Source organism: Oryzias latipes, chromosome 8 (genome assembly GCF_002234675.1).
Source record: "Oryzias latipes chromosome 8, ASM223467v1".
NCBI classification, from domain to species: Eukaryota; Metazoa; Chordata; class Actinopteri; order Beloniformes; family Adrianichthyidae; genus Oryzias; species Oryzias latipes.
This window is the reverse complement of record NC_019866.2, coordinates 22,604,803-22,623,321: the sequence shown is the minus strand read 5'-3', so window position 1 is coordinate 22,623,321 and position 18,519 is coordinate 22,604,803. Positions and strand designations below refer to the sequence as shown.

Genomic DNA, 18,519 nt, shown 5'->3' with positions numbered 1-18,519 from the left:
GGATGGAAATGGCTGTAGTCAACACTTACTTCCAGAAGAGAGAGGAACATAGAGTGACATACAGAAGTGGAGGTAGGAGTACTCAGGTGGACTACATCCTATGTAGACGAGGTCATTTGAGAGAGGTTAATGACTGCAAAGTGGTGGTAGGAGAGAGTGTAGCCAAACAGCACCGCATGGTGGTGTGTAAGATGACTCTGGAGGTCAGGAAGAAGAAGAGAGGGAAAACAGAAAAGAAGACCAAGTGGTGGAAGCTACAGAATGAAGAAACTTGTGAGGAATTTAGGCAGAAGTTGAGACAGGTGCTGGGTGGTCAGGATGAGCTTCCAGAGGACTGGGAAACTACAGCAGAGATTATCAGGGAAACAGGTAGGAAGGTGCTAGGTGTGTCATCTGGAAAGAGGAAAGACGGTAAAGAGACTTGGTGGTGGAATGAGGAAGTACGGGAATGCGTCCAGAGGAAGAGGTTGGCTAAAAGGAAGTGGGATGTAGAAAGGACTGAGGAAGGTAGACAGGAGTACAAGGAAGCGCAGCGTAGAGTGAAGAGAGAGGTGGCAAAGGCCAAACAGAAAGCTTACGATGAGCTATATGACAGGTTAGACACAAAGGAAGGAGAGAAGGACTTGTTCAGGCTAGCCAGACAGAGAGACAGAGATGGGAAGGACGTGCAACAGATAAGGGTGATTAAGGACAGAGACGGAAAGGTGCTAACAACCCAGGAGAGTGTACAGAAAAGATGGAAGGAGTATTTTGAGGAGCTGATGAACGTGGAAAATGACAGGGAAAGAAGGGAGGAAGATGTGGTTGTTGTGGAGCAGGAAGTAGCAGAGATTGGAAAGGATGAGGTTAGGAAGGCTCTGAAAAGGATGAAGAGCGGAAAGGCCGTTGGTCCTGATGACGTACCTGTGGAGGTATGGAAGTGCTTAGGAGAGTCAGCAGTGGAATTTCTAACAAGGTTGTTCAATAGGATTTTAGAGAGTGAGAAGATGCCTGAGGAATGGAGGAGAAGCGTTCTGGTTCCGATCTTTAAGAACAAGGGTGACACGCAGAACTGCAGCAACTATAGAGGAATAAAGTTGATGAGTCACACAATGAAGCTGTGGGAAAGAGTAGTGGAAGCCAGGCTTAGGAAAGAGGTGGAGATTTGTGAGCAGCAGTATGGTTTCATGCCCCGTAAGAGCACCACTGATGCCATTTTTGCTTTGAGAATGTTGATGGAAAAGTACAGAGAAGGTCAGAAGGAGCTGCATTGTGTGTTTGTAGATTTAGAGAAGGCGTATGACAGGGTGCCGAGGGAGGAGCTGTGGTACTGTATGAGGTCGTCTGGAGTGGCAGAGAAGTATGTCAGAGTAGTTCAGGACATGTATGAGAGAAGTATGACGGTGGTGAGATGTGCTGTAGGTCAGACAGAGGAGTTCAAGGTGGAGGTGGGACTACACCAAGGATCAGCTTTGAGTCCTTTTTTGTTTGCTATGCTGATGGACAGGCTGACAGACGAGGTAAGACAGGAATCTCCCTGGACAATGATGTTTGCGGATGACATTGTAATTTGCAGTGAGAGTAGAGAGCAGGTGGAGGAACAGCTAGAGAGGTGGAGGTTAGCTCTGGAAAGAAGAGGCATGAAGGTCAGTCGTAGTAAGACAGAATACATGTGTCTGAACGAGAGGGATCAAGGTAGAAGCGTTAGGTTACAGGGGGCTGAGGTGAAGAAGGTGCAGGAGTTTAAGTACTTGGGGTCAACAGTTCAGTGTGATGGGGATTGTGGAAAAGAGGTGAAGAGGCGAGTGCAGGCAGGTTGGAGCGGGTGGAGGAAAGTGTCAGGAGTGTTGTGTGACAGAAGAGTGTCAGCAAGACTCAAAGGAAAGGTGTACAAGACAGTGGTGAGACCAGCTCTGCTCTATGGGTTAGAGACGGTAGCAGTGAGACAGAGACAAGAGGCTGAGATGGAGGTAGCGGAGATGAAGATGTTGAGGTTCTCCTTAGGAGTGACCAGGTTAGACAGGATAAGGAACGAGTACATCAGAGGGACGGCTCATGTTGCCTGTGTTAGCGACAAAGTCAGAGAAGCCAGACTGAGATGGTTTGGACATGTTCAGAGGAGGGATAGTGGATATATTGGTAGAAGGATGTTGGAGATGGAGCTGCCTGGCAGGAGGGCAAGAGGACGGCCAAAGAGGAGATACATGGATGTCTTAACAGAGGACATGAAGTTGGCTAATGTTAGGGTAGAAGATGTCCATGATAGAGTGAGGTGGAAAAGGATGATTCGCTGTGGCGACCCCTGATGGGAAAAGCCGAAAGAGAAAGAAGAAGATTAAAAACGTTTTTTCAGCTTTATACAGAAATATAATACCATTGGCAGAGAAAACTTCTTAAAACACAGTTTTAACAAGTATTCACTTTAAAATTTCCTGTAATTTCACAACAAAGACTCTGAAAACTGCATTTGCCACAGGATATTTCATTAAAATTAAGGAGTCGCCTAGAACTGGTGATCAGAAGAAGAACATGGGAAAGACAAATAAATGTATTCAGAAATTGATTATAGGCCCCTTTACAAACATAAATGTCATTTTTTTAAGCAAGGAGCATGTTTTCTTTTTGCATTTCCTAAAATGACTTTTTTTTTGCTACAGGCTAAGAATTGAAGGCTTAAATTTAAGTCTGGAGTTTAACCACCTCCTCTTTTGGAAATCAGTTTACCTAAAAATAGTATAAAGTAAGTTATAAGAATTAAATCTTAGCCCTGGTGCTATCTTGAGGGGTCCAGATGACCCCACCCTACCATGACACAGGTGGATAAAGGTGAAGAGGATTTCATGGACACCAAAAAAGGTTCAGCACACCGTCTTGTGCCTTGGAGGCACGTTAACGTTGGGAGTGGGGTCATCTGGACCCCACAAGAGAGCACAAGGGTTAAAGAGTGAGATATTAGCCAGCATGCTTTCACCAGCAGCTAAAAGAAAGAGAACAAGGAGTTCAGTGTTCACAGGTAATGCTGACATGTCCACTACGGGACGTGAAGAAGGCCCCTTGACTCCTTGCCAGGTTCCGAAGAGAGCTCTTCTCAACATTTTGGACATAGTCATTGTGGAGATGGAGACAAGATTTTCCAAAAGCAATCTCGAGCTCATGACAGCAGTTAATTGTCTTCGACCTCAATCTCCCTCTTTTCTGGATGTCGCCATATTAAGTCCTCTGCAAAAATGGCAGAAGGGGACAGTGACAAACTTTCCAATGTGATTATTGTCGCAAAAATCATGTTGGAAAAAAAAGGGCAAAATTGATGGCAATGTAGAGTTATACACCTCTCCACTGTGTGCAAATATCTACATGGGTATAAGAATGCCTTTCCGCAGCTCCATCGGATGGATGTGAGCTCCACTGTGATTGGTGGATCGTCTGCATGATGTGAAAGCTCTTTCTCTGCTACGTCTGGACTTCTTACCCCATTCTGCTGCACCGTGCTGCATGAAAGAAAACAAAATATAGTTATGTTAGCTCATGAGAAGGCCGGAACAACAAGCCTGGAGATGGATTCATTTGTTAGGACTTTTCCACACAACAAAAACCAGACGACTAATGCTGCATGACCGATAAAAGCCATGATATATGTCCAAAACTAAATAAAGAAAAGTGACATAAAAAAACAACAAAAGAAAGAAATAATAGACAACAAACTCAAAAGAATAAATAGCTAAATAGATTGATAAACTTTAAAATAAGTAAATAAAAAAAGTGACAGAAAATACTTAAAAATAAATGAAAAAGGTGAAAAATTAAACCAGAGATAAACTTAAAAATAAATAAATAAAAGTGACAGAAAGTATATAATAAACACATAAGATGTTAAACGATAAAAGAAAGAACAGATATGGAAAAACAGACAGGCTTTAAATAAAAATAAAAAAATCCCTCACTCACAAATAAATACATAAAAAAAATACGGCCCCAACAGAGCATAAGCTAGTGTCACATTTGTGCCGGTCCCAAGCCCGGGTAGGTGGAGTGGGTAGAGTCAGGATTGGGATCCTACATAAACTTTGAAGAAAAGTAAAGTGGATCACGTGATCTGCCGACAGTTTGCATCGCGCTTTTGTTATGCATATTCTGTCTACATATTCGGTCCAGCCCTGTCCATGAGAATACACAAGTTGTCAAATCAAAATGCTATTGTTCCCATTCCCATTAATTCAGCAATAAGCCAAAAAATAAAAAAATCACGTGACGCGCCACCAAAACACTCTCGGCAGCTTGAGGTCTCGCGCGACTTTGCTAGAGCAACGACTCTGGAGATGCTGCATCCTTCATTTAAATAGACCTGGACGCGCACCTTGGTCGTTCCTCGGCAGAAATCCTTTTCACAGGTAATGTTAGCATTTCTGCGAAAAGCCGAAACGTTAGAACCCAAGTTTGCGGACTTTGCTTCCTGTTTGTCGGAACATGGATGTGGATCCAGCTGCTCCTCGCTGCTGCTGCTGGTGTTTGTGGCGCAGGATGATGGAGGATTGTTTGTTTCCACCAAAGCTTTGCTGCTGTTTGGTGATACAGTTGTTTCCTGCAAGCGTGAACGGATCTAAATCTCGATGCGTACTACAGGTTGTTGATGCGGTGAGAGAGTGGGCGGGGCTTCTGGCAGGTCTTCCTGATGAAAAGAGGATCCTGCGACAGCATCATGATCGTGACAAGATGTCAGATTATTTCATGCATACAAACTAAATAAAGCAAATACCTGGAGGGCCATGTAGCCATCAGGTGTGCTGGAACGTTGATGATTTGGAACGTACCATCTCAGATGGGGTCGGGGTGTTAATGGATGAATGAATGGCTTCTATGGTCATTGCGACAAGTACAGGTACAACAAAACGGATCTTTTTCTAGGTGGGGAGAAAAGGGGGAAATTCATGAGTAGTGCAGTTGAGTTGGTATAGTCCAAACTGTGAGGACTGAACTCACCTGATTCAGGCATTCGGTTAGATTCTTTAAGCAGGCCTGTAGATCCATGACGGACAGTTGGACAATAGTAAAGATAGCTCCAAATAAAAAACATCGACCGTGTCCATAAAACATATGTTCACCGATTACTGCAATGGCGGCGACGTCTCCTGCTCCTCACTGACTTCATGATGTCGTTCTGAGGCGTTCCTGTCTTCCACGAGTGCTGCATGGGGTTTCTACCACGTCACTTGGGGGTCCTATCATCCAGTCTGTGCGTCAGCTGGTCCCAGACCTGCTCTATGGGGTTTAGGTCAATGCTGGCCAAACCACACAAGCCACTCCTACTTCCTGAAGTCCAGCTGTGACGATTCCAGCAGCATGTGGTGGAGCAGCATCATCGTCCATGAGCAGAACGTTGGGGGTGTGCGGGTGGAATTGGGGGATGATGATGGTTCTATGCTGATGAGACTGGACCATCTACAGCTAACTGGTGATGCCTGCCCAGACCAAAGTGGACCCTGGAGACCTCGGCGTATCGCTCCCTTCGCCTTCTCCACCAACACTGACGACCATCGTTTCTGCACGGTGACCTGACACTCATCCGTGAACAGGGCGGTAGACCGTTGCTGCATCGTCCAGGTCACGTGGTCTTCACTGGGGGGGGGGCTCCAGTCCTGCATCTGTCCCAAACTCTGACAATAGTTCAGAGTCTTGATGCACGTCTGCTGATGACACTTTGAGATAAGTTCCCCTGCAACACCTGACTGTCAACCATCAACCTGAAGGCGCTGTGGCCGGGTGATGCTGCTCGTCGGTTCAGCGGCGTCGTGTCTCTGTGGCTCTTTGAATGATGACTCACTGGCAAAATCAGCTTTTTATCCCCACAGAATGTCGACATTGAGGCCACACAAACAAATGTATAATACTCTAATATGTATCTTCCTGTTTTACACTACAGGAGAAAAATCTACATCAGACTATTTTTACCTTTGAGATTATTCCTTTTTTTTCCCTTTGAATGTGCTTTAATTTACAGACATTATTCATTTAGCTCCTAATGCGCATAAATGTCCAGTTTTTACGGTCATTTTAAAGCCGGTGTTTAGTGTAAAACAGTGTGAAACAGATGTTCATGGCATCCGTCCTCGTCCGCAGTGAGCCGATGGCGCGCAGAAAGTCCAAGAGGAAGCCCCCCCCCAAGAAAAAGATGACGGGAAACCTGGACACCCAGTTCACCTGCCCGTTCTGCAACCACGAGAAATCCTGTGACGTCAAAATGTGAGTCTGCGGTTTTAGATCCATTTGGAAACGTTGGAGGATTCATGATGCTTTTACTTTGAAGGGAGCGAACCCGCAACACGGGGATCATTTCCTGCAGCGTCTGTCTGGAGGAGTTCCAGACGCCCATCACCTGTATCCTTTGGAAACTCTGAGCTACGGCGAGGCCGCCGCCGCCTCATGGCTCATCATTGGTTCATTTGAAGTGTTTTACCACATAAATGACATCAAACACGTGTGAGTGTTCCCTAACCCGTCATCGACAGATCTGTCTGAACCGGTGGACGTTTACAGTGACTGGATTGATGCTTGTGAAGCAGCCAACCAGTAGTTCAACTGAGCCAAAGTTAGCATCTGTAGCCCTGTTGGTGTTGTGTATAGGGATCTCGCCTTTTTGGTTTTGGTGCAGTGAAGTTTGCATTTCTCCTGCTTTGGTTCTGAGTGTTTCAGCAGCAGCAGCCGTCCTGTTTCTCCTGCTTTGGGTGTGAGTGTTTCAGCAGACTAAAGCTCTCGGTGGAAATCTGAAGGATTTTCTTTAGAAGCTGGGTACCTCTGTCTTATTTTGGGCTAATTTCTTTCATCCAATCAATGAGTTTTGACACAAAACTGATACTTAAAAAAAACAAACTTCTGTTTCTGCAATATTGAGTCCTAAAAGTCATATTTTTGCCTCTTTTTTTTGTACAGTTGTAAATGTCGATCGCCTTTGTGTTTGCTTCAGTACATCACTATTTACACTGCAGGTGTTCTCTCCAAATTAAAAAAAAAAAAAACACAATGAAATTTGAAATTCCTGTGTTTTATTTTCCAGCCGTTTATGTCCTGACATAAAATAAATAAAATAAAAGCACAAACCATTTTTAGGTGTCTTTATTGCACAAAATAATTTTCTGGTGAAGAGGAATGTGGGAGTTGGGGGGGGGGGGGGTGATTAAACAGACATTAAAGGGTGAAATTAAAAAAAAGATTTAAAAAAAGTAGAAATGTTGGGTTTAGCAATTAGCATCAGCAAAACTAAGTTAGCATTCCCTACCAAAGCTGGCCACTAGATGGTGCTAATGTGTAAGCCTTCAGGAGGGGGAAATCCTGTGATGACTACATTCAGTTCTTTCGGTGAGCAACAGGGTTAAACACGTTTCACATTTGCAGCGGATTGATGTGCTCAGAGTTAAGCCGAGGAGTATGTGGCAGAAGCTGTAAAATCAGATTTCTGTTGTCCGCCTGTGCAGCAACAGGTACATGGATGAAGTAGAAAGTACCACTGCAGTACGGTAGGGCATAAAAGCGAAGTATCATAAAGACCCACTCCGATGAAAATGGTGTTTTTAATTCAATTAAGCTTAAATATTTGCAGTTCTAAGTATTGTTTTATTCAAAGGAGGGAAAACAAAACAAAAAAAGATTGTGATGTGGAAAATACACCAGGCGGGGCCACAAACTTCCTGCTCCGCCCCATTCCGATGCATCCACCTGCTGACAAATAGATCCATGACCGTCTTAGTTTAGCTGGAATCGGGATCTAAACTGATCGGCTGGATACCTCCGACGTCGCTCGCCTGTTTTTATTGCACCGCTTAAGTTCAGGTTGAGGATGTGAGGAGCTAGCAGGACAGCGTGAAAACAGAGAGCTCTCAGCAACAAGGCGGGGGAAGGGGGGACGGGTTTGCTCCACGCCAAGAGGTGAATTTCTAATGAGCCCCTGCCGCTCTGCAGAAACTATGTCCTAGAAAACGACACAGGTATTTTGATTTTAGCTAAAAACATAATTAACCTTGTGCTATCTTGTGGGGTCCAGATGACCCCACCACAAGATGGCACAAGACCACTGGGAATGCTTTGAAAATCGATCAAAAGATGATCGGAGTGGGACTTTGAGTTGATCTACTTTTGTTCCACCAGTCAGTTCAAGTGCAAGAGGAGCAAAGCTCTAGTTTTCTTAACCCTTGTGCTTTCCTATGGGGTCCAGATGACCCGATCCTTACATTGACGTGTTCTCCCTACCATGACAACGGTGGATAAAGGTGAAAAGATTTTATGGAATCCATGGACACCAGTGAAGATCACAAATCATTGAAGAAAAAAGGTTGAGCACACTGTCTAGTGGGTCCAGATGACCCAACTCCCAATGTCAAAGTGCCTAGGATAGCACAAGGGTTGCGCATGGAAGGAGAAAACAGGTTTAACCTTCTTCAAACAGGGTACCGCTACAACTACGCATGCTTCTTAATCAAAGCAGTGAACTAAGCTAAAACTAGACAACCATAGCAATCAACCACAGCATCCGCTTTTGTCCTTTCCGTCCATCGTGGACCGGGAACTTCCGTGTCGACTCTGCTCCAGTTGGGCCAAAGTTCATAGCACCGACAGGACAGTGGGCAGATGCTCTTCATCGATGTTCAAATGGACGTGGAGGGCTAAAACTGTGAGGTTACGAAGGCCCCAAATCTCAGGTAGAAAAAACAAGAACTATAAATAGAAAATGTAGAGAAGGATCCTCTAGATGTAACAACCTCCAAAATAAACATGTAATTATTTTCGTTTTTGCAGTTTGCCCCCAAAAAGGACAGTAAGAAAAACGTATTAAACAGGGAATGAACTTTATCGTGACGTTGGTTTGAATTAAATATCCGTCTAGAGGTTTGCTTTGATGCTGCTTTTTAGTCGGAGTACTGGTTGTAGCCGTCAAACTCCACCTCGCTGCCGTTGTTGTAGAAGCCCTCGGTGGGGTTGGCGCAGTACTTGTTGTCGTAGACCTGGCGGGGCAGGCCGTACGTGGTCATGCCCTGCTGGGAGGCCACTTTGTTGGTGCCCATCTGCAGAGAGATGGTGGTGGTGTCACAGTTCTCCAGCTCCAGCTTCTTATCAAAGATGTGCCTCCTCGTTCCTGGAGCCGTCATCCCCGCCTGGGACAGAGAGAGACCCGGCAGGACCTTAAAAACTGCAACTGACGTCCCACACCATAAGAAAACCCCTTTTTTTCAACATACTTAATGTTTCATATGCAAGGGGCTTTATTAAATGCTAAATATTTATCTTATTTACATTACAGGCCCAAATGAATCTGTTCATGTTTGGCCCTTGAGACTGACCGTCAAGCAGCCGCAGGTTACAGTTTAGCCAATCAGAACTCATTCATTCATCTTCTAATCCGTTGGTTCCCTTTCAGGGTCACGGGGCTGCTGGAGCCTATCCTGTCCACTTGCGGGCGAAGGCTGGGGACATCCTGGACAGGTCGCCAGTCTGTCGCAGGGCCACAATCACACACCCATGCACTCTTACATTCACAGCTAGCTGCAATTTAGATGAACCAATTGACCTATGCAGCATGTTTTTGGACGAAGGCAGAGTCCCCAGAGAAAACCCACGCATGCACGGGGAGAACATGCTAACTCCACACAGAAAGGTCCCCCGTCGATGTTCTGTGTCCGGTCCCCCAGCCGGGACTTGAACCAGGGGCCTTCTTGCTGTGAGGCAAGAGCGCTAACCACTGCGCCACTGTGCAGCCAACCAGAATAATTTCAGAAATAAAACAAAAATATTCAGAGTTCTTAGGAAGTGCTGGGGGCTTCATATTATTCATTTCATGCCAGAAGCCGGTGAGCCGTTGGGAATGTTAACGTGGGCTGCATCTGGCCCACGGGCCGGACTTTGGACATGAATGCTTTATGGACTTTCAGACTGTTGCATCGGTCCAACAGCCCTGGATTGTTTATGTTGGATCTTTTTGATGCTCAAAGGATTTAAGTTGAAAATACATATATGATTCTTTTTCTGTTTTAATGACATTTACTCAACTGTATTAACAGCAAATGCTGTATATATATATATATATATATATATATATATATATATATATATATATATATATATATATATATATATATATATATATATATATATATATATATATATATATATATTATATATATATATATATATATATATATATATATATATATATATATATATATATATTATCTAAATGATGCAGCTACTGATTCCCTAGAGAGAAAATGTGTCTTTTATTTTGGTGTCAAGCTCGCAATAACGCACAAAACAGATGTGAGACTCTTTTCACATCTCCAAGGTTAGTTAGTGATGCGTTTAAATGCTGCTAGAATGCTGGGACATCAGTGTTTTCTTATCAGCCACTTTGAACTTAGATTGTGAATATTATTATTATTATTTTTACCACTTTCTTATATTACTACTATTATCCCCCAGTAATTAATACAAAAGTCAAAATATGCATTTTTTAAAACATTCCTCCCAGTAAAAAAAATAAAAATAAGTTCTCCAGTTTGTCTCATTGCTACCTCATGAAGTAAACTCCACTGTTCACCAGTGGTACTATCCTTTATGAAGAGTTTCTAAAACTAATGGAAGCATCTCTGCACCTGGGTGGCTCCCTTGTTGGTGCCCATCTGCAGGCTGATGGTGGACTGGTCTATTGGGTTGTCCATGCCTATCTTGGCATCGAACAGATGGCGTCGCGTCCCGTATGAAGTCATCCCCTTTTGGCTGGCAAACTGGTTGGTGCCCATCTAAACGGCAACATGGACGGTTAAGGCAGATCTTTTCAGATGCATCACCTCTCAAAGTCCCAGCACGTTGGAACATTTCCTGACCTGCAGGCCTATGATGTTGCGTCCCTCCCTGAGCTTCTCGGGTGCGAAGCGTCGCTGTTGCTTCTCAGCGTATTTCACCCCCATATCATACTTGGAGTGGAAACCTTTGGACTTGGCCTGAGAGAAAGGAGCAACAAAAACCCAGATGATAAAGTCCCCCCCCTCAAATATTCTTTAATAAAGTAGACCTCCAACAGCCGGCCCAGTGTCGGATGCACAGCCTCTGCACACAGTTACAGGAAGATGTTCTCACCATTCCAGCCAGAGCGATGAGCGTGCTCTGGACCTGGGTGTGGTTGACGTTCTCAAACAGATCGTTGGCCTCAAAGATGTCGTGAGGCTTTAGACCGTACTCTGTGATCGCGCGGACAAAATTCCCAATGTTTTCTAGCTGTGGAAGACAGCAGGCAGGAAGCAAGGGAACAACAGTTTGAGAAGCCTCATCATTTCTACCATAAAGCCAGTTGTACACAGTAAAATACCAACCAGTGACCATTACTGGGTTTTAATCCGTGGTTGTAGTCTTTGTCAAGCAGGATCTCTAAACTGAGACCTATTATTTCTTTCAATATATGACTAGCTAAGGAAACCCTGTTCTTCAATTTAGTCTTTCACTGTGATTGAGATGTTAAACAAAATTATCTTTCTGAGTATTTAGTTATTCATTCAAGTTGTTGTGAATCAGGAGCAGATGAAAAAAAGGCCATTTGAAAAAGCTTCTAGGTGTGACTGAAGCTACCGTCCCTTGAGACTTTTATCGCCGCCTCAAAGGACGTCCTGAAATTGGAGCGTACCATTGCTGTGTGTGTTGTAAGCATATCGTAAAGTATACGATGGTTTCGTAAGGATGAGGTAAGTTACACGTATTTACGGCACACAGGTGATGCTGTTGTACGGTGTCCTTTATGCCAAACTCGGACAAAGTACATGTTGGTCAAAATCGCGTCACACATACGGATGCATATGTGAATATATGTGGAAAAAGGGAGAAAAGTTGTGGTCCCTATGTGAAATCTTCACAGATGTATCACAAATGAACCACGTTCAAACCACAGAAGAACACACAAAAAACACGTAAAGCAACGTAGAATTTTTGTGATTGTTGGGCTGTTTATATGCAATACACTAGTGATTTTTTGCATCAATTGCGTAATTTTAACATCATATATGCGCCGTATATGCGATATAAAAGTTATACATGCGTGAAAAGTCCATTAAACATATGTGGAACAATCGTGTAAAGACACACATTTGTGAATGCATCTAGCAAAATTCACGCACAATTCCGTAAGATTTACGGAATAATTGCGCATCAACTACGTAAAATACGCATAAACTGCGTAATTCTCAACCGACCAAAATTTTTTGAACAAAAACCAAATTCACGTATAAACCGGTCAGTTGAAACCCTCGATGGATATCTGTGCGCATCGACAAATGACAAATGCAAAAAACTCATGACTTGCGTATATCATGAATACCGAAATTTCGTACATGGATGCAATGGCTCTGTGACATGGCCTGTGCGCAGTACAGGTTGGACCCTTTTATCGTCTGCAGACAGCCAGTATCCACCCATACAGGTGGTGACCATGGCTTCACCCAAACACAGCAGACAGCTCGTGACAGGAGTACAAAATTTACCTGGTGCCAGTTCTGATTGGAGTGGTTGACCTTCCTTACTGAACCTGGCTGAAGAACATTTATAAGTCTGCAAAGACACAAAAGGTTCCTTCAGTTAGACGTCCAATAAGATTCACAGACTGAACTTTCAGGGTTTGGGGCCTCACTCGCACAAAATGACTCCATCCTTTAGGCTCTCCATGAAGTTGTCTCCCATCTGTTTACCGGTCACGTCCTCAATCCACATTCGAAGCTCCTCCTCCTTCTGTGGGTCATACTTGCTGGCCAGCTGAGGAGCAAACCACAACATTTCTTATCTTTTGGTAAAACACCCAAAATGATCCTAGAAAACAAATATGTTAAAATGACTGAGATGTCAACAGAACTCCATGCTCGATGAAACAGAACCGCAGACCTGAAATAGCAAACAAACACCTGGAGCTGAGACGATTTGATCAATTAATTGACTGTATATAAGAACTGGACGAGTAATGCTACATCCACGGCGCTCTCTGAAACCTGCGTTCACGTGACCACGTCCTATGAAAATGCGGATTTCAGGCTTCCCCGTTCAACACTAAGACTGAAGCAAGATTTGGTGGATTTGCCCCGCTTCCATATTTCACAATAAGTCTCTCACAACTGTAGGTACGTGCGCCGGTATTGGTTAGCCACAGTCCAGTGTGAAAAGCGGATTCAAGACCCCTTTTTCGGCTTGTATTCAGCGCCATATGGCTGGTGTTAACGTAGCTTGAGATGACGTCACCTACAGAAAATAACTTACGTCCTGCTCCAACTAAATGAAGTCAATTGAGTTGCCAGTTTTTGGCCATACGGACGCCGCCATGTTGGAGCCAGACGACATCAGTAAGCATTGATTGCTCTGAACCAGGCTGAATCATTGTCTCTATGGCAACCACTCTTGTGAATCGGCAGTGACCTTGTTGGAAGTCCACACCCCTTCCACTTAAAGGCGGACTACACGAAATCTCTCAATCAAAAGGTTTCGAACGCTGGACGTGGGGGACAGCAGGCTCTACATACTTTTATTGGAGCATTTGATTGGTTAGTGTATAACTTGAATAGCTTATACACTACAAAATTCTATCCATCTATCCATCTAGGCCTGCACAATAAATCGCAAATTTATCGTTATCGATGGTTAAAAGACGGTGAAAATTGCAATAAATGGTTACCTTTGATGAGCTAAAACAACCTTATGGCAGCTTGAAGTATTTAACGAATCAAATAAATCCCTTTATGCATTTGACCAAGCGGATGGACGCCTTCACGATGTTGACCAATGTAACCCTACGTAAACTAGGCTTTTTTTGCCGTTTGTTCATTTATCGCAAGTTATATCATCATCGCAATATTGACTACTAATACAGCAAATTGCTAGATTTTTCTCATATTGTTCAGCCCTACATCCATCTGTCCATCATGTACGCAGACATATTTTTTTCCTTTACCCTTCCCATTTCTAGGCCTCAGTTATTTGGCGTCTGCTCATAACAAACGGGTAGCTAAAGGATTCCAAACTGGAATAAAAAAGGCGAACAGGAAGAGAGATCAGAAAAAGGCCTGTGGACATTCCTGCATGCTCATCTCTCCTCCATCCATGCATTTACTAACGGGCACAAACCGGCTTCCCTAATACGTTGAATTCTGGCGTGGGGTTTAAGGCCACCCCCCCCACCCCCCATCCCTCCCACCGCCGCCTCCTCATGCTCGCACACAGTCTCTCCCCGCTTCTCTTGAATGTTCTCCCGATAAGCCTGGGATCGGCAGCCAACACAAACAAGTCTTTGAAAGCAGCAGGGATAGCGCGGCTTCAAGTCCATCACACCAAACTTGGGAGAAACGCCATTCCGAGAAATTCCTCCTTCCCCTTTTCCACTGTCCTCCTCTCCCCATGATCCCCAAGTTTCTGCACCTCCTTTTCTCCTCTCCGTGGAGGTTTTCCAGGATCACAGCGGCAGGAGCAGCAGGTTCTGGTTCTAGGACCCAGATCGGGTCCGGATTTAGATTCAGGAGAGTTTTTTTTGGCTGCATTTTTTGGGATTTTAATCATTACAGAAACACATTCTATACTGAAAACCTGTTTAAAAATGACTGGAAAGGGGAAAAAAAAGGTTAAATATTGCTGAAAATAAAAACACTGAGTTAGCAATGAACCGGTCTCTATTAAAAACATTTACGTTTCTATTTTTATATTAAAAACATGCATTTCAGAACCATAGACCAGTTTGAAAAAGTAAAACTACAAATTCTCTGCTTCTGGAACTACTCCTTGTTTAATAATAGAAAATGTATACAGAAGTTTATTTTAATACTTTACCTGTAAAAAAATGCAATGTATAAAAAAAATGTAATATAAAAAAAAAAGTTGTTTTCATAATTGCATAACTTTCTGTAGCTTATTTCTTTTTGGACAAAAGCCAAAGCAGAAACGTACTAAGAAAGCTCCCCTAAAGATTTGAATCAATAAAATATGAAAATAAATGGATTAATAAATACATTTTTATGGTTAAATCCCTGTGAGCTCCTAGAATGCTCAGAAAACCAAGCTATCATCATAGCAGATCATCTCTCCATATATTTCTCTTCTCCTTTGATCCACTCGATGTGTCAGAAGTTCTCTTCTCAACACTATTCTATAGATTTGCCGGGCTTGGGACAGGCACAAGCAGGACGCTGGTTTGTCTCCTGTTGAGGCTGCGTTTATCTTTTTTCTGGGTCATTTTTATTTCTTTTATTGTGGATTTTTGTGCTCCATCTCTTCTTTTTCTTCTCCAGATATGGTCTCGTGGTGAAAGGAGGGGGCGGGTCCCTGTTGGCGTGGCCCCCCATCTCTCCCCTGTCCACCTGCGTTTTATCAGTCCTGCTTCAGATGTAAACAGTTTAGAGTCGGGACACAGTTTCATTTCCCGGCCGGTCGCTCCTTAAAAGGCCATCAGAGGATGCTGCTGCTGCTGCTGGCGCCGCTGCTCTCTGCTTTTGGGTCGTACCATCCCGGCTTCAGTTCTTCGTCCGTGTTCGATCCCGGGTCCTGTGAGGCGGCCGCTGTCTGCAAGGAATGTGGAATTCTTGGAGAACAGCAGAGTGAAAGGAAGGCGCTGCTGAGCGATGGAGCCGTTCAGAGGGGAGGTCATGGATGGGCTGGAAACGGACCATTTTTGTCAACCAGAACCAGAAGACACACACACCAGTGCCATGGATCTGGATCGGCCTTTGGTTCCCAGAATCATCAGAACAGCGCCCTCCGTCCACCTCCTTCATCCTCACCATAATCCCCAACAACCCCTCCTTCTGGGGGGAGTGCATGGCCTGAGCTGAACCAAACTAGATCAGAGTCCTACATTGATTTGGTTTCTATAAACCTCATAAAAAAATAACAAACAAAAAAAAGTCCCAACAGTTTGCAGACTTCCCCCACCTGTCCTAGGAGCTGATGACACCCATCTGGTGGACCCCCCTCCTGAGGAGAACAATCCTCTCTCCCATCATCAAAGGCCACACACCCACCTTACTCTTGACCTCGGCAGAGAGTCCGAAGGCCGGTCCGCTCCTGAAGTGCGTCGACATGCTTCCCTTTCTGGGTGTCTCTCTCCCTAAAAGCGGGAAACCTGACCGGAAGTCCGCGGAAACCGCCGGCTGTCACTGCTTCATGCGCTCGGACCCGCGGCTGACCCTCTCCGACGGACAGTGCGGGAATCTTTCTGGGTCGTTTTAAACCCTCGCCATGTCGGCGCCCGCCGGTTGGTCGGGGCCGCCGTCCAATCACGGCGCAGTCTGCTCGGGCGCGCGCGCGGCCGAGTGATGTCATCGCTCGGGCATGACTGAGCAAGCGGTGTCACTTTTTCCGAGTGCGCGTGCGCGAGAGAGGTGCCGATTGTTGCGGTCGTGTCATCGTGACGTTCACGTGTTACGGTTCTGTCAACGGATATTAAGCAGATTTATTCCAATTATGGTAAAAGTACGAACTGAAACAGTTCTATTTAAATGTGTTTCACAGAATTGGTTCATTTTATATGGAAATAAATACAATAAACTTATAAATCATCGACTTTAATAAGTCTCTTTAAATCTTTTTCATAACTTCTATCCCTTGTTTTGTTGGAATGCTGAGCAGAAAATGTTTGTGAGACCAAAACAATTGCACCTGCAGAAAAATGATAACTCCATGAAAACCCACTCAGATGGTGTTTCTGTGGCATTCTTCTGATGATTGGAGACACACATGAAGAAAATAAAGATTAAATTGTATTTCTGAGTTATTGTTTTTTTTCTTCAAATCGTTGTGAATTGGGAGCAGAAAAAACCCAAGAGAGCTCTCAGCAACGGGGAGGGGGTTGGCCCGCGCCAACGGTCCCACCCCCTCCTGAATAAGATTTAGATTAGATTTAGATTTAGATTGACTTTATTGTCATTGTGCATAGTACAATGAGATTTTAGCATTGCCATCAGAGCAAGAACAGCACGAAGGGAAAATAATAAGAAACATCGTAATACAATCAAATCAAACAAACAAACAGTATATACAAGAGTGCAATATAAACTGTAAACTGTAATGAAGAGTGCTGAAATAATTCTGCACAATTGCGTACGCAAACTGTGTGTAAACATGTCAAAAGTGCAAGAGGTGGTAATGGGGTAAGAGTTTTGACACTGTGGACAGAGAAGTAAACAGGAATATGGATTTTATCTGTGCATTTGGGAATTGAGGACTGTTATTGCTTTTGGAAAGGAGGTGAAGTTCTTATAAACTGCTGCCGCTCTGCAGAAACAATGTCCTAGAAAAACACACAAGTCCCAGCACCACTGTAATTAAAAGACCATAAGGAACGTGTTTAAAATAAATCAAAAGATGATTGGAGTGAGATTTTAAGGAATATATATATATATATATATATATATATATATATATAAAGTGAGCCTTTTAACTAAATAAATCCTTCCTACAAAATAAAAAAATCCTCCAGCAGACCTGGACTCAGTGAGACCATCTACACAGGAACACATGATATTAAAAATAAAAGACAAATTACTTACTGCTATCCTGACATTTACAGTTTGTGTGGAAAAACATTAAAAAAAATGTTTAAAAAAAACTAAAAATTTAAAAGCTGAAAAAAATGATTGTCAATAAAATTATTTATTTTTTATTTAGCTCTGTATCCTGTATCACTTCACTTAGTTTTCTGGCGTTTCCAAAAAGTAAAGTCTGATTAGAGCCTAAAAGCTACTGTAGGATGGCTGATGTCATCACCATGAGGTGGTTTTCCTTTTTTACCCCACTGTGCTGTTCCTTCCCCCCTCCCCGGCCAGGCTGATGACAAGGAAAGGCATGCAGCAGATTCAGGGGGTTTGGGGACTCGGGGGTGGCTCAGGGGGCAGCGTGATTCATCCCTCACACTTTCATTTCATAGTTTTTTTGTGTGTCAGGCCCAGAATGCCATAGGAGTCAATCGTGGAAATCTTGTTGTTGGATGAAAAGGGGGGCTTTCACAGCACAAGCTGGCAGCAGTGGTGGGGGGCACACACAAAAGGATTCCTGGAGGTTCACTGTCACCCTGCAGCCACACATGGAGCTGAGTAATTCTCTGAATTCTGTGCACTTTCAGTTATCGGGTTCCTTTGACCCTTGTGCTATCTTGTGGGGTCCAGATGACCCCACCTTTACATTGACGTGTTACCATGACAAGGAGAGGATTTCATGAGCACCAGTGAAGATCACAAATCATTGAAGAAAAAAGGTTCAGCGCACTGTCTGTGGGTCTAGATGGGGTCATCTAGACCCACAAGACAGCTTAAGGGATAAAATATCCATCTACCCACGTTCCAAACCTGCTTCATCCCATTTGTGGTCACGTGGTGGATGGAGCCATTCTGGTTACTGTGGGGTGAATTCATGGGACACCCTGGTCACAGGGCACACAATCACTCACACCTAGGGACGCTTGGAGTAACCAGTCAACCTATGGACTGTAGGAGGAAGCCAGAGTGCCTGGAGAGAAACCAAGCATGCACTGGAAGAACATGCAAACTC

General features: G+C 44.0%; 2 protein-coding genes across 2 annotated transcripts; one reads left to right on the top strand and one right to left on the bottom strand.

Annotated features, from left to right (window-relative positions):
- The first annotated feature begins 4,234 nt into the window (after window positions 1-4,234).
- LOC101167459 (transcription elongation factor 1 homolog) lies at window positions 4,235-7,023 on the top strand. The gene is made up of 4 exons (XM_004071847.4): window positions 4,235-4,367; window positions 6,094-6,216; window positions 6,281-6,351; window positions 6,483-7,023. Exons 2-4 carry the CDS (start codon window positions 6,101-6,103, stop codon window positions 6,545-6,547), a joined length of 252 nt encoding a protein of 83 aa, XP_004071895.1. The 5' UTR covers window positions 4,235-4,367; window positions 6,094-6,100; the 3' UTR covers window positions 6,548-7,023.
- A 1,773-nt stretch (window positions 7,024-8,796) lies between these two features.
- On the bottom strand, window positions 8,797-16,259 carry cnn1 (calponin 1). The gene is made up of 7 exons (XM_004071988.4): window positions 15,996-16,259; window positions 12,635-12,756; window positions 12,489-12,555; window positions 11,098-11,235; window positions 10,845-10,961; window positions 10,614-10,760; window positions 8,797-9,119 (listed from the first exon to the last, which is right to left on the bottom strand). Exons 1-7 carry the CDS (start codon window positions 16,053-16,055, stop codon window positions 8,874-8,876), a joined length of 897 nt encoding a protein of 298 aa, XP_004072036.1. The 5' UTR covers window positions 16,056-16,259; the 3' UTR covers window positions 8,797-8,873.
- Between the last annotated feature and the right edge of the window lie 2,260 nt (window positions 16,260-18,519).

What these genes read in the sequence shown, in the direction of transcription:
- LOC101167459 (XM_004071847.4), top strand. Translation starts at nt 6,101, where the DNA reads ATGGCGCGCAGAAAGTCCAAGAGGAAGCCCCCCCCCAAGAAAAAGATG. An exon ending in AAATCCTGTGACGTCAAAAT is followed by an intron (nt 6,217 to 6,280) that starts GTGAGTCTGCGG and finishes TTTACTTTGAAG; the next exon opens with GGAGCGAACCCGCAACACGG. An exon ending in GTTCCAGACGCCCATCACCT is followed by an intron (nt 6,352 to 6,482) that starts GTATCCTTTGGA and finishes CGTCATCGACAG; the next exon opens with ATCTGTCTGAACCGGTGGAC.
- cnn1 (XM_004071988.4), bottom strand. Translation starts at nt 16,055, where the DNA reads ATGTCGACGCACTTCAGGAGCGGACCGGCCTTCGGACTCTCTGCCGAG. An exon ending in GATGGAGTCATTTTGTGCGA is followed by an intron (nt 12,556 to 12,634) that starts GTGAGGCCCCAA and finishes GTGTCTTTGCAG; the next exon opens with ACTTATAAATGTTCTTCAGC. An exon ending in CCAATCAGAACTGGCACCAG is followed by an intron (nt 11,236 to 12,488) that starts GTAAATTTTGTA and finishes TGTCTTCCACAG; the next exon opens with CTAGAAAACATTGGGAATTT.